Source organism: Macaca thibetana, chromosome 5, assembly GCF_024542745.1.
Source record: "Macaca thibetana thibetana isolate TM-01 chromosome 5, ASM2454274v1, whole genome shotgun sequence".
Lineage (NCBI taxonomy): Eukaryota > Metazoa > Chordata > Mammalia > Primates > Cercopithecidae > Macaca > Macaca thibetana.
In genome coordinates, this window is record NC_065582.1 from 51,374,336 (window position 1) to 51,388,141 (window position 13,806).

General features: G+C 36.7%; 1 protein-coding gene across 1 annotated transcript in view; it reads left to right on the plus strand.

The window, feature by feature from the left end:
* The window catches only part of SLC7A11 (solute carrier family 7 member 11), an 80,419-nt gene that overhangs the window by 48,258 nt on the left and 18,355 nt on the right, over positions 1-13,806 (plus strand). The window contains exons 7-9 of the mRNA XM_050790236.1: positions 10,482-10,605; positions 12,744-12,847; positions 13,658-13,754. Coding sequence (XP_050646193.1) covers positions 10,482-10,605; positions 12,744-12,847; positions 13,658-13,754 — 325 coding nt within the window. The remainder of the gene's footprint in view (positions 1-10,481; positions 10,606-12,743; positions 12,848-13,657; positions 13,755-13,806) is intronic.

The window sequence follows — 13,806 nt, forward strand, 5'->3', positions numbered from 1 at the left end:
ATTTGAAGAGACTATAAGGAGTCAGAAGATGTTTTAGTTTATCTTCATATTAAAAACAGTAGGTAATGGAGAGCCCCAGGGTGGGAGACCTACTTAGGAGGAGGTAAGGTTTCTCTGAGGAGGGAGACTTTGATCTGAGAAAAATGGGGCAATCATGTGAAGATCGAGGGGGAGCAGCATGCCAGAGAGAGGGTCTTCCATGTCTTGTCCTGTTTGAATTTTAGATTCCATGAGAGGATGAATTTTTGTGTGTAGCTGATGTCTTTATCCCTTTGCTTATTAAAACGTCTAGCATATAGAAGATATTTAACAAATATTGATTAAATGAATGAACTCGATATAAAGAATGTTAGTAAATGCAATGAGAAATCTCCTCCTGAAATTCAGATGATTTTAAAAACATTTCTTGCAATAAGGTTTTGATAAAAACTAAAGTTATAAGATATAGTGACTTATGAAAACATTACATAAGATAATACGGTCAATGTATGTGACCTTCCAGAGGTCTGACCTGATCCCACAGACAGCCTTTTTAGAATGCAGAAGAGTGAACAGATCACTTATCCTTTAAATGATCTTCTGTAATGATCATTATTTTTCAGCCAGGCTGACACTTTGAAGTTATAATGATGGAAGGTACTTTGATGTGCTGTACTGCTGCTTGAGGACAGAATCACATCTTCAGAAGACAGGAGAAGAGATTGTAAAGTTGGCATCCTATTCTCTCCTGTGAATAGACAGAGCAAAGCAAATGCAGAAACTTCCTTAGGATGCCTGTTACATGAGCAAGTGGGCTTAACTGAGTTTTCAAAGAATTCTGTTAAACAATCTTTAGGGATTGGCTTTATGTGCTAAAATTATTAAATAATGAACTTTCAAGCAAACGAACTTTAGATTTCACCAATTCAACACCCTTGTCAACTCATGGGGAAATGTAAGTCCAGAGAGAGTTAGTGATCTGTGTTTCTGCTAGTGATGGGGACACAACTTGACCCAGACTTTTCGATAATTCTGTGAAATCAAGTGAGTACAAATACCAGAGAGAGAACTTCAGAGAAAAGATGTCACCAAAAGACAATTTACATTTGGGATGGTATATATAGACATTTTTCTTGGTTGTAGGAATTTAGAGTATAAAGCTGAGGGAAACGATGGAAGAAAAGGGAAATTAAGAGATGGACAACTGTATGAACCACTTTTGTTTCCCTTGGGCAGAGAGTCCCTGAGCCATAAGATAGTGTCACTTGACTTGAGAAGAATGTTCCTCGAGAGAGGGACATGAATCTATGTAGTCTAAGAAAAGGCATTAGTAAATATAAAATGAATGCACAAAAACTTATTTTTCACAAGTTTTAACTTTTGAGCTGAAAGATAAAAGATCACAACATTTCCATTTCTGTGGGGAATACGAATATAAATTGACAGCTGAGGCGAGGAGAGGCAGGGCTTACTGGAGGTTCTGCCATTCTGAGAGCCTTTGTGACCTTTTCAGGAAGCTGTCAACTGTTCCAACCAGGAGTCTTCATCATCACTTTCTCGACAGTGACGTATTATCTCTCTGAACTGGCAGGGTGCTTAGCCTATCAACTCTGTTTTTTTCTCTTTCCCACCTTTCCCTCTGCTCCATTCAGCTGCTATGTCATGTCCTCTGTGGCCTTAGCATGTGTATTTACTACTTTTACTAAAGCCAGGCCATTGCTATTGGCTTTGCTATCAACTTTATACTTTTCCTACTAACATTAGCTTCATTTGCTAAAGTTATTTTTCCCTTAATTATCCTAAGAGTACAAATAGAGATTTGTTGCAGTGAAAAATTATTTTCAACTTTAGGGTCAAATGTGTACATACATACCTATGTAATCATTTATATATAGGCATTTTATAAAAACAAATTTTTATATATTTTATTTATTTATTTATTTGACATGGAGTCTTTGCTCTTGTTGCCCAGGCTGGAGTGCAGTGGTACAGTATTGGCTCACTGCAACCTCTACCTCCTGGGTTCAAGTGATTCTCCTGTCTCAGCCTCCTGAGTAGCTGGAATTACAGGTGCCCACCATCACACCAGGCTAATTTTTCTATTTTTAGTAAAGATGGGGTTTCACCATGTTGGCCAGGCGGGCCTCGATCACCTGCCTCAGCTTCCCAAAGTGCTGGGATTGCAGGTGCGAGCCACCATGCTTGGCCCAATTCATATATATTTTAAACTATACTTTAGGAAGCCAGCATTGGGTCCACAAAGCAATGTAAAAACATGACTTGGAGTATCTAGAACGGTGATTTTAAACCTACTTCAACTACTGGAGCACATCTTTCTTTGACAGAATGTCAATACATGAAGCTAGTAAAAGAGGACTTACCTGGTTGAAATGAGTGAGAACAGGGTACTCTATAATCTCACTGCTCATCTTATATTCTAATTCCCAGAGCACCCTACTTGAAAGCCAGTTGTTTAGTTGACCACAAGATGTCACAGTGAAATGATCAACATTTGTTGCACTTGCCTTTATTGGTCAGAAATGTTGGAGGCAATTTTGGGTGGTAGAAGCAGTGTCATTTGGCACGATTGAATGTCTCCATGTTTACTTGTTTCATTTCTTATTGTGCAGCAGAAATGTGATGGGACCTGGTTTGTGTGTGTATTGTATAAGTTTTCTCAGTTCCTTCTAAGACCTGTGTTTACTGTCTAAGGGAATTTTGACTCTCATTTCCATTTACCATGCCAAAGTGTGTATATTTATTTTATGTTGCCTTGTTTTTAGCATACAAGTATATTAACTTAATGTTGCTTGTCTTATTATGTGTCCTTGAGCAAAACAACAGGCAGTGGCACTTTGTTCTTTGTTGGATGGGTAGCAATTTTCAAAAGTGCAAGATATTTTAAAATTTCACAATAGTGAACAATGGGGTCTATCTCTGTTCTGTTTTGGGGAAGTGTGAGTAATAATAATGCTTATCTCTCCTAGCTTTTAAAGATGAAATCAGTTTTTATTTGATATTATAATTTAGAACATCATTTTAATAATTTTATGTCATATATTTGTCTCTTATAAAACAAGTAATATATTGTAAAATAAAATTTAATGAGGAACCATTTTGAGTCTTGTATGGACTAACTAAAAGCTACAGAAAAGTCTTGATATAATGAGGTCCTTCATTTTCTTATTAGTTAGAATAATGCTAATTGCTACAACAGACAACCCACAAAATTTCAATGTCTTTACACAATCAAAAGTTAATTTTTAAAAATTATGTAACAGTCCATTGTTGGTGTCCCTGGCTACTGGCAGGCTGTCTTTCACATATTTATTCTGTGACCCATATTCCTTCCATCATGTGGCTTTGTCATGCTATAGGTCCTTTTCAACTCAGGAAAAGGATGTCACAAGGTGACCCACTTAACCACCTTGGTCTTCAATGAACACATCTACTCACTTTCTGTTTGCAAGAATGAGTCACTTTCCCCTCCTAGACACAAGAGAGGCTGGGAAATGTGTTGTCTGCTTTGTTAGCTGCTTCTCATAAATAACTTACACTTTCGAAAGGGAACACAAACTTTTGGTGAGTAGTTGTCTGAGCTGTAAATCTGAATCTCAGAAACACTATTATAAAAATGGTTCACCGAAATGTTGCATTATCTTAGTGTTCTGTAGACCAAATCCTGAAGAAAATAATAAATTTTTAAAAATTAATAACAACCTAACAGATAGAAGAATTGAACATCAGTGTAAAATTTAATTTTTTACTATTAAAATGTGTTGTCTTCTTAGTTGTTTAATTGCTAGTATTTTATTTAAAACCAATTTTGTTTTTGTACACTAGAACTTCCCTACAAATATGTTTGTGTTTATCCATGATAAATGTGGATAACTGTAATATATCTGTAAGACACACTCTAAATCTTTAGAAAATGAGAAAAAATGAGATGCAGACAATGCAAATTTTTTGTGTGTATGAAATGCAAGCAAATGAAAATTTACTCTCAAGCTACATTTTGCTGAATAATTTTATTTAGTCATGAATTTATTCTAATACTAGAATAAAAATAATGAATAGATAAAACTGCTTATATGTATGTTTCTGATTGCTTATTATTCCGTAGTTCTGAGTTGTAAGTTTTCATTTTAGTTCATTTTTCTATGTGGTGGTGGCTAAGAATGACCCTTCTGGCCATTTTTCTATGTGGCTTTGCTGCACTTTTCTCCTTCCTTTATGCATCTCTGCACATTTTTCCATGAGCTTCCTTTAGCCCTGCCGTCTTTTAATCTTTGTCTGTTCATTTCTTACATCTCCCTACAGGTCTCTCTGTCTTCTCTTCTTTTATGGAGTTCTTCATCTGTGGACAATGGAGAATGGTGAGATTTAGATTAGACATCAGTGGTATTGAAATTTAAAATGTCTCAGTGAAAACACCCATAGCCTTGCCATGGTTCAGTAAGAAGCAGAGGGCAGGTGTTTGATGCTGGAAATCAGTGAGATCACTGTGTACATTTATGTAACAATATGCTTGGCCCATCACTTTGTTCAGCCTTGGCCCAGAATCATCATTAAGCATGAACATGAACCATAGACCTTTAAAAAATGTTCATAAATAGGCTTATTGAATGTTTTCTTCCTCTTGCTATATATTTTTTCAGTGACCACCTATGCCTTACCTGCAACTATGTGCTATATATCTTCAAATACATTTCATTTATAATGTTTTTAATAGCCCAATTCCCACTCAGTAGAAAACTAGAGTTACCACCACAGCACTAAATGACAATGAGGCAGAATCACTGAAAACACACAAAGAAATGTGTGTTCTTCTACAGATGTTCTCAGTCATCTGTAGTCTAAGTTTTCTCATGTCTGGAAAACTATTTGTTTTCTTGAATGCTTTCTTATAATTCAATCCCTGCTAGACATGTCAGAAATCAGAGAGGCAGATAGGACAGTTCCATGTCAAGGGGTCTCTGGAGAGTTTAGTGTGAGCAAGAGTCAGGAAAAGTATGTCAAAATGTATGGAAGAAAACTTATGTGAATGAAAAATACAGATAGCTTTTCTTTGAAATGTACTTATTTACTTTTTTTGTCTGTAACACATGACTGAAGTTTGAAGGTAGAATAAAATTAACAGCTGTGATAATAAGATAAATAGAGTACTTCTGCAAAAAAGTAAATTGGTGGGTCGAAAAAGAGAAGTGAGAGATGTTTGCGTCATTTCTGGGTCAGACCTACAGAAAAGCTTTCAAGGTCTTTACCTTTACAGGGTCACTGTTAAGAAAATATGAAACAAGTATGATTCAAAAATAAATGCTTTGAATCAAAAGGTACTTAATATGATTATAAGTACTTTATGTTGAGATAAATTACAGTTCCATTTCAATTGTATGTAAAGAAATAGTCCCCAGTTTCCCTTTGTGTTTTGCATCTTACATATTAAGGTATTTGCCATTTTTTGTTCTTCTTAATTTTTTCTCTTTCCCTTCTTTCTTTTTTTCTGAATGCCAAGTATATTTGTTAAAATGTTTAGAATTTTTAAATAGAAATGTGAAGCCTCAACCATTTCTCTCCAGAACACACAACTGTAGGTTTTGACAGAACTGCCTATCATCATGCCCAGCCCCACAGCATAAAGACAAGTTTAGGTGCCCCAGGATCCATGAGTTCTGTAGTCGCCATTCTATGTGTCCAACAGAGGAGAGTGTATATGATCTATTTGGACTTGCACAAATCTCAGAAGACTGTATTCATGTTATAAAATAATCTTGAAATATCCTAAATCCAGGTGATTAGAGAATCACTCATGTAATTCAGACCACTCATGTGGGTTGTATGTCAGAAATCCTTCTAACCTTCAGGTCTCCTTGACTTCTCGGGAGAATCAGACTAGGTTTACTCATTTCATTTTCATAGCAAGGGTTACTTTTTGTGAAAATGATGCACTGGAAACAATAGTCATTTCTGGTGCTTCATGATAGAGTTGCAAAGCATACTTTAAAAAACGCACCTTATTGTGCATTATTTACAAGTTTATTTGTGGTATGAATGTTTTTTCTACTATTAGTACTATTAGGTGTGAAGAAAAATATACTTGGCTTAAAATGTGTCACACCATGACAATTGGTCTTCTAATATTTGCCTCATTTATATAAAAATAGTACATGTTTGTCAGCATATAAAGGTCCTGGGGGCATTGTACCTAAAGTTAAAGCAGGCACAAAGCAGCCATGACATTGTGACGAGATATACCGTGTGTGGAACTCAGGGCCAGAAGATGTGGGTCCTGGTTCCAGACCTCCCACTTACTACTTTTGTGACCTTGGTTATGTCTCTCAACCTCTCTGAGCGTTGGTTTTCTTGTTTAAAAATTGCTGATATTACTTCCTATTTCCATTGGTTGTTGTAAATTTTGTTTGCTCATGCTGCTTCTCATTCCACAAATGATTTAAAATGACATGCATATATTTAAAGGTAAAATAAGATGTATTTGGCAGTGCTTTGTAGATTATACAAACATAAGTTGCCTGCCGTCAGTATAGGGCCATTTTCATTTCTGGGGAAGCCTATCACTCAGAATAAAAATGCTTCTAAGCACATGTTTTGGAGACTTCCATTTAACAATTTCAAATAAAGCAAATATGTGTGACATAGACTGGTTTTAAGTGCCAATTTAAAATAAGCCTGTAGGAAAGAAGGCTATCCAAGACCTTTTTGATTGAAGACCATTTGCAACTAATAAAAATAGCAGACTCTCACATACTTAATGCCTGTTAATTGAAAAGAGCATTTATGACAAAAAGCTCTTAGGATTAAGTAAGTCTTGTAAATGGTATTTTGTTAGTCATAACAAACATGTACTAACATTTGAGAAAGAATAGAACTTAATTTTATTAAGAGTGAGTCATTTTTACTCAGCTTAAAAATAATACTTTTGTTGCAATTAGGATTGGTGGATGCCTCATAAGAACACAGAGGATTTGAAATATCCATGGCCTACTGGTTCCTTCCTCTAATTCCCTTCATTATCAAGTGCCGTTTGCCTTAATCTTGGGTTACTAGCAATGCTATCTGCTTTCTGCATCTAAAGCCTCCAGGAAATTGCTCTGGCATGGCCTAATAGCTTTTATCTGCTCACCCAGTGGCTCTTACACTTTGATACTTGAAACCTAGAGTTAACTGTGTAGGGCCAAGCCCTTCTGAAGCAGTCAACTGCTCTTCATTGTCAATAATGGCTGCTTATGCCAAGACAGCCAAGAGAGCCTCCCCACCCACTTCCCTCTGTCAAAGTGAAATGGAACATAAGAATGGAAGCTAGTGGCTATTTTACCATACCCCATCCAACTTGCCATTGCTTAATTGCATCTAATTATCAGCTGGGAGTGGTGGCTCATGCCTGTAATCCCAGCACTTTGGGAGGCCAAGGCAGGAGGATCACTTGATGTCAGGAGTTTGAGACCAGCCTGGCCAACATGGTGAAACCCTGTCTCTAATAAAGATAAAAAAATTAGCTGGGTATAGTGATGGGTGCCTGTAATCCCAGCTACTGGGAGGCTGAGGCAGGAGAGTTGCTTGAACTCGGGAGGCAGCGGTTGCAGTGAGCTGAGATTGTGCCCCTGCACTCATGTCTGGGCGACAGAGTGAGACTCTGTCTTAAAAAAAAAAAAAAAAAAAAAAAAGACTTTTTTTTTTAAAAAGAATAATTATAGAGAATTTACTGGATATGCTGTGCATTGCAGCAAGATTCAACTCTCTTGTTTATATTTTAAGCTGTTATTTTTCTCACTAATATCTGGATAGTATATTTGGCTGATAGGAAAATTGTTAGTCTGTTTCTGCTTATCTGAGGCATGCTTACCTTCCCTCTTTTTCTATAAACAAAGTTTTTTAGGGAAATTTATTGTAAGCTTCTGTTTTCTTTTAAATAATATATAATTTTAAAATTGTCTTTCCTAAGCAGTGAAACTATTTGAAAACATTCACTTGACATTACAGTTCATGTTACACAGAAGAGTGATAAAAGTCATGAAATAAGTTTGTCCCCTTCTTTATAATAGATAACACTGTAGTGTCAAGGAATACATGAGAAATACTAGCTTGATAAAAGTTCCAATAAACTTTATTTTAAACAACTATGATTTTCCTTAAAAGTAATAGAGTTGAGGGACCCACATGCTTGAAAGTGAACACACTTTGGTGGTCCAAATGCCCGAATTTCAATGTAGAATGTGTATGCATCTGAATTCCGGGGCTTCCCCTTACCAATTTTGTATCCTTAAATAGTTATTTAAGCTCTTGAAGACTTAATTTTCTCATATATAAAATGTGCTGATGTTCCTAACTCACAGAATTTTCTAAGGACAAAAGGAGACACACATGTAAAGTGCCTAATGAAATGTTGGGCACATAGCAGCCCAATGGTAGCAGCTGCTCCTGTTGTTTTTGTTATTAACAAACAGAATGAAGGGAAACCAACCTAGAAGGTTAGATTTTCTGGGATCCCTTCTGCTTAGATCAATTTAGGAAACGGCCCTCAGAGAGACTGTAATGTCTAGGCAGGAAACAGGCAGGCGGCTGACTTGGAGGAGCTGGACTAGGAAGATAAATTCTATGCTGGGAGAGTCACAATCCCAAATTTCAGACTTATTTCTTTCTGCTATTTTGCAGCGTCATGTGATGTGACAGTACTCTCTGTTTTGGACAGGTTACTTCACTGCAATTAATAATGTCACTTCATTTTTTATTAATGGAACCTTTATATACCTTAATCATATGCTTGCAAGGAACAGGGAGTCTTTTTCTCTTCTTCTTTTCCTCTCTTCCCCTCTCCTCCACAGAAAGAATTTACTCCCCATATGGGGATGTTATAAAAGCTGAAAGGATTCAAGGTCAAAATAATACACTGAGTGATTGAAAAGCTGTGTATACACCTTCATGTTCTCCTTCTTACCCTTTTGCATTTACAATAGCCCTTCTTACGAAGAAACAGGATTCATCTTTAATTTGCTTTATGCCATTCATCCTTTTATATTTGATTGGCTCAGTGATATTCTTTACTTAAATTTAGCATTTATCAATCACAACTAGCAGTGCATGTTATAGTGTTAACAGAAAATTCCACAGGACCCTCTTCACACTGGGGAAGGGGACCATCTGCTACTTTCATATTAGGATGTCAGCATTTAGAGGTCAATGTGTTTCCCCATCAACGCTGAAGGCTTTGGGAATCGGGGGAAGTGTCAGGCTCCAAGCAGCATAATGAATGACAGTTGCTGACTGGCTAGGCTCGCATGTTTTCAACAGGGGATATCGCTGTTCAGTATAATGTGCTGGGACTTAGTGTGGTAAACACACCCAGCTTGGGTAGTGAGACAGGCTGTGCCTCTCCCCCCCGATTCTGAACTACATTTTCATCTTTGAAGAAATTATATTGAGGTCTTCATTAGTGGCACCCAGCAGGGTGAAGGCTCCATGAGGGCTGATAAGCACTATGGCTGAAAAATGATCAGCCTTCGTGCAGGCAGTTGAAGGTTTAAGCTGCCTGAACTGGAGAGAGTCTGAAGAGGCGATTATGTTAAGCAAGTAAAGTGTATTGGTAACATGGAATCAAATTATTAGGGTCAGTAACTTCCTGGCTTTCCCAGTGCATTAAATGAAGACATATAATATTCATTTGTGTCGGGTACTTCTTGATGCCACATAGTGTCAGCACTGTCCGGTCGTCTGTACTTCACAGCATGTCACCTCTAATTTCATGGGATTATCTGTGCTGTTGCATTATTAGATACTCACGATCTTGAGCTTCCTTTGAACTCACAGCAGGGCAGTACAAAGTCATTATTGTGAATACTTCTGTGCTTTCTTGTGTTTTATACAAAATTATGGCCACATTTAGAAAGGTAGATATATCTCGCTATCATACTTCCAAAAGTGCGCGTTTATTTGTTGGTAAGGAAAGCTACTGATGGAAAAAATATTGAACGTGAAAAATATTTTTAAGGACTAGTGTTAGAAAGGTGTCAAGGCAGTGAATTAGTATTAGAAATGTTTATAGGACAGTGGTTCTCAAAGTGTAGTCTGATCAGCAGCCTCAGAATCACCTAGGAACATATGAGGAAATGCAAATCCTACTGAATTAGAAACTGTGGGGTGGAGCTCAGCAGTCTGTGTTTTAACAAGCCCTGCATGTGATTCTGATGCATCTCAAGTGTGAGAAACACTGCTGTAGCATTTACGGAGTACATGAATGACATAAATCCATATGTTCTGGGGTATAGCAATAGACAAGACAGACGAAGTATCTGCCCCCATGGACCTTATTAAGTTACAAAGGAATATGTGGTTCTTTGCCCTGATGAAATGTGTATACATACCCAACAGAGCCTATAATTATTGTAGATACCATTATATTCTTCATTTGAATTAGCTTGTTGTTTTCTTCGGTATCAGAGAATGACTAACAAACGATAATGAATAAGTGATTCCTTTGTGCATTTCAGAACCATTCCCCTTGCAATATGTATATCTATGGCCATTGTCACCATTGGCTATGTGCTGACAAATGTGGCCTACTTTACGACCATTAATGCTGAGGAGCTGTTGCTTTCAAATGCAGTAGCAGTGGTAAGTCCAAGTTGGGAAAATGCCAATTGGAATTTAGGTTAATGAGTTGATGCAATTTTATAGTAGTTCCCTCTAGCAGAAAGTGTTTTGAAATTCTGTAATCTTTTCTTGACCTGAATAATAATGAATATTTAAAAAAATTTAGAGCATACCTTAGCGTGTTCCATTTAACTGATACATCTAAATTCCTATATGATTTCGCATTATTTCTAATTTCTTATAAAACAATTTCACACATAACATGCTTGAAAATCTGTCAAGGCTTATTCTCCCAGCATGTCTTTAAAGATAGGTGGACAGTTATTGAATCTAAATAAATGCATTTTTTGTATGCAAATTACAATTTGTTCTGTACATTTTTCTATTTATAAACTTTTCAAATGCGAACTCAAAATCCTTTCCCCAAGTGTCACTTAAGAATTTTGATGTGGACCATGTAAATTTGGTTTTCCTAGTATATCCTTTTGAATACTAGTCCTGGGATACTAATAAATTTAGGAAATACTGGGTTATTCAAAGTTAAACAGATATTGTTGTTATAATACTTCTCAGAATATTAAAGATACCAACATGAATTTTAACTCCCTAAGAAGTGGATACACATAATTTTATAGCATTTTCCAAAATTTATTTGACACCAGGACCATCTTTGTCCCCAACGATCATGTTATAAGACTGTTATTCTGGCCAGGCACGATGGCTCACACCTGTAATCCCAGCACTTTAGGAGGCTGAGACGGGTGGATCACGAGGTCAGGAGATCAAGACCATCCTGGCTAACGTGGTGAAATCCCGTCTCCACTAAAAATACAAAAAAAAAAAAAAAAAAAAATTAGCCAGGTGTGGTGGCAGGAGCCTGTAGTCCCAGCTACTTGGGAGGCTGAGACAGGAGAATGGCGTGAACCCGGGAGGCGGAGCTTGCAGTGAGCAGAGATCACACCACTGCACTCCAGCCTGGGTGACAGAGAGAGACTCCATCTCAAAAAAAAAAAAAAAAAAAGACTTGGTGACTCATACTTTTATTTTGCATAACACAGCTAGTAAGAGACCATTCACTCTTGACTTCATAACAATGAATGGTGAAAAATTAAGTTCCCGTTACCTGATGTCAGTTCCTTTTAAAATAGTTGGTATAACCTCATATCAGCAACATCTACAAGGAATAAATTATCTCATTTCATTTGAACCTGTTTGAGTTCACTGTATTGAAAAAGACTGACTACTGCTCTAGGTCCCACCAGACAATCAAATATACAAAGCTTATTGAAGTCAGGTCAGTCATCTCATCTTTCGAGACAAAGGGCAGCACTTACTCTTTGGGCATAATGTGCCCCACTAATTACATAGCACCAGCTGCATCAAGGACAACTAATGAATCCAACACATTTTCTTTTTTGGAAAATATATCCTTCATGGAAATTTGCAATATTGCACATATCATGGCATAAAATAATGTTTTAGGAGTTGTGTTTATCTTTTAAGTTTCTGTGGCTTGTTGGACTTTTATTTGTGTTCTAACCTTTTTATAGGAAACCACAAAAGAAATTGACAGATACATGAGGGGGGCGGAGTGACCTTATAAACAGAGGTTTAGCTAGTGTGATTTTCTGGGAAAAAGATTTTCAGAGCTACTCATGTATATGCTATAAATTATTAAGTCATCAGTTATTTTATTTACCTCCTAACAATGGGATTGGCATATGAAACACACATTTGTAATACTTCTCAGTGTATTTCAATATAAAATATGGTTTTCCAGGCTAAAGAGAAGGTATTATACAGAAAGATTTCTATCTCCAGAAGTAGAATTCTGATTTGAGCTTTTATCACTTGTCAGAGTCAGAGACAATACACATCATAGTTGATAAAGATTCGATAAATGGATCATTGCTTTTTGAAAGTAGAGAGAAGGTGCCTGTTTAGACCTTTGACTACAGTTTTGCAACAAGCAATGCCGTGGTCCTTGCTTTTGATTATTGTCTATGGAGTTAGTCTGACCCTAACCAAAGAGAGAAATTATAAAACATACAAGTATCACCAGGCTAGTAGAAAGTCATAGAGCAAGTTTGGCCTAAATTGTTTCATTTTATTCCACTTTCTGGCAAGGCATTAATTTGCTTCATTCTTTCTTTCACTAGACCTTTTCTGAGCGGCTACTGGGAAATTTCTCATTAGCAGTTCCGATCTTTGTTGCCCTCTCCTGCTTTGGCTCCATGAATGGTGGTGTGTTTGCTGTCTCCAGGTGAGTGAGTTCATGTATTTCCAGAAACACATTTCTGTTTTTGAGATTGGATGTGATAAGGATAACTTTAAAAAGAAAAGAAATAGTGCCTCCAAACCTGTTGTTTTTAAAGGGACATGCAAGATTGAAATGGTCCAAGTATCAACAACATGTTTTATTCTGTCCATTAGAGGGCACTGCTTGCCTATTAATAGCTTATTTGGAAGCCTGACATGTGGCTTTTTTTAAAATAGTATTTCCACAGAGTCTAACAATGGCATTTTATTTCTGGTGATATAATTTTCTGTTTCTCTGAAGATGCCAAGAAAAAAAGTAAAGTAAGAGACATCAGAAATCACCACCCCTACCATCTGTATTTCCTTTGTTTAGTTTGATGCAAAAGTCTTTTTCTTTTAATATAAGATTAAAACCCGATCAGATTAATGTGAATGCTACATACATGTGTGTGTACCTGTGGATGTGCATGTGCGTGTGTTTGTTGAATTGGATGGACAACACACATATAAATACCAGGAATTTAGAACTAGATCTCCCATCAGCTATTCATATGTAGAGAGCGCTATGCCGAATCAGATATTGCTATTCTTTCTCTTCAAAGAATAATATAATGTTGGCAGATTTTGTAAAATTCAGATTTAGATTTCCTATGATGTTTCTTCACCTTATTTGAAAAGTGAACTTAGGCAATCACCTGAGAAATGCCTGACCATTTGGTATGAAAAAGATGCAAGTTTTCTCTGGGATTTCTGGATTTTCCCTTTGAAATGATCAATCATACAGTCAACTCCACCCACATTTCTCTCCCATCAGGTTATTCTATGTTGCGTCTCGAGAGGGTCACCTTCCAGAAATCCTCTCCATGATTCATGTCCGCAAGCACACTCCTCTGCCAGCTGTTATTGTTTTGGTAATGCATATTAACAAGTGTATCTAGATATAACCTTGAATAATAGATTAGC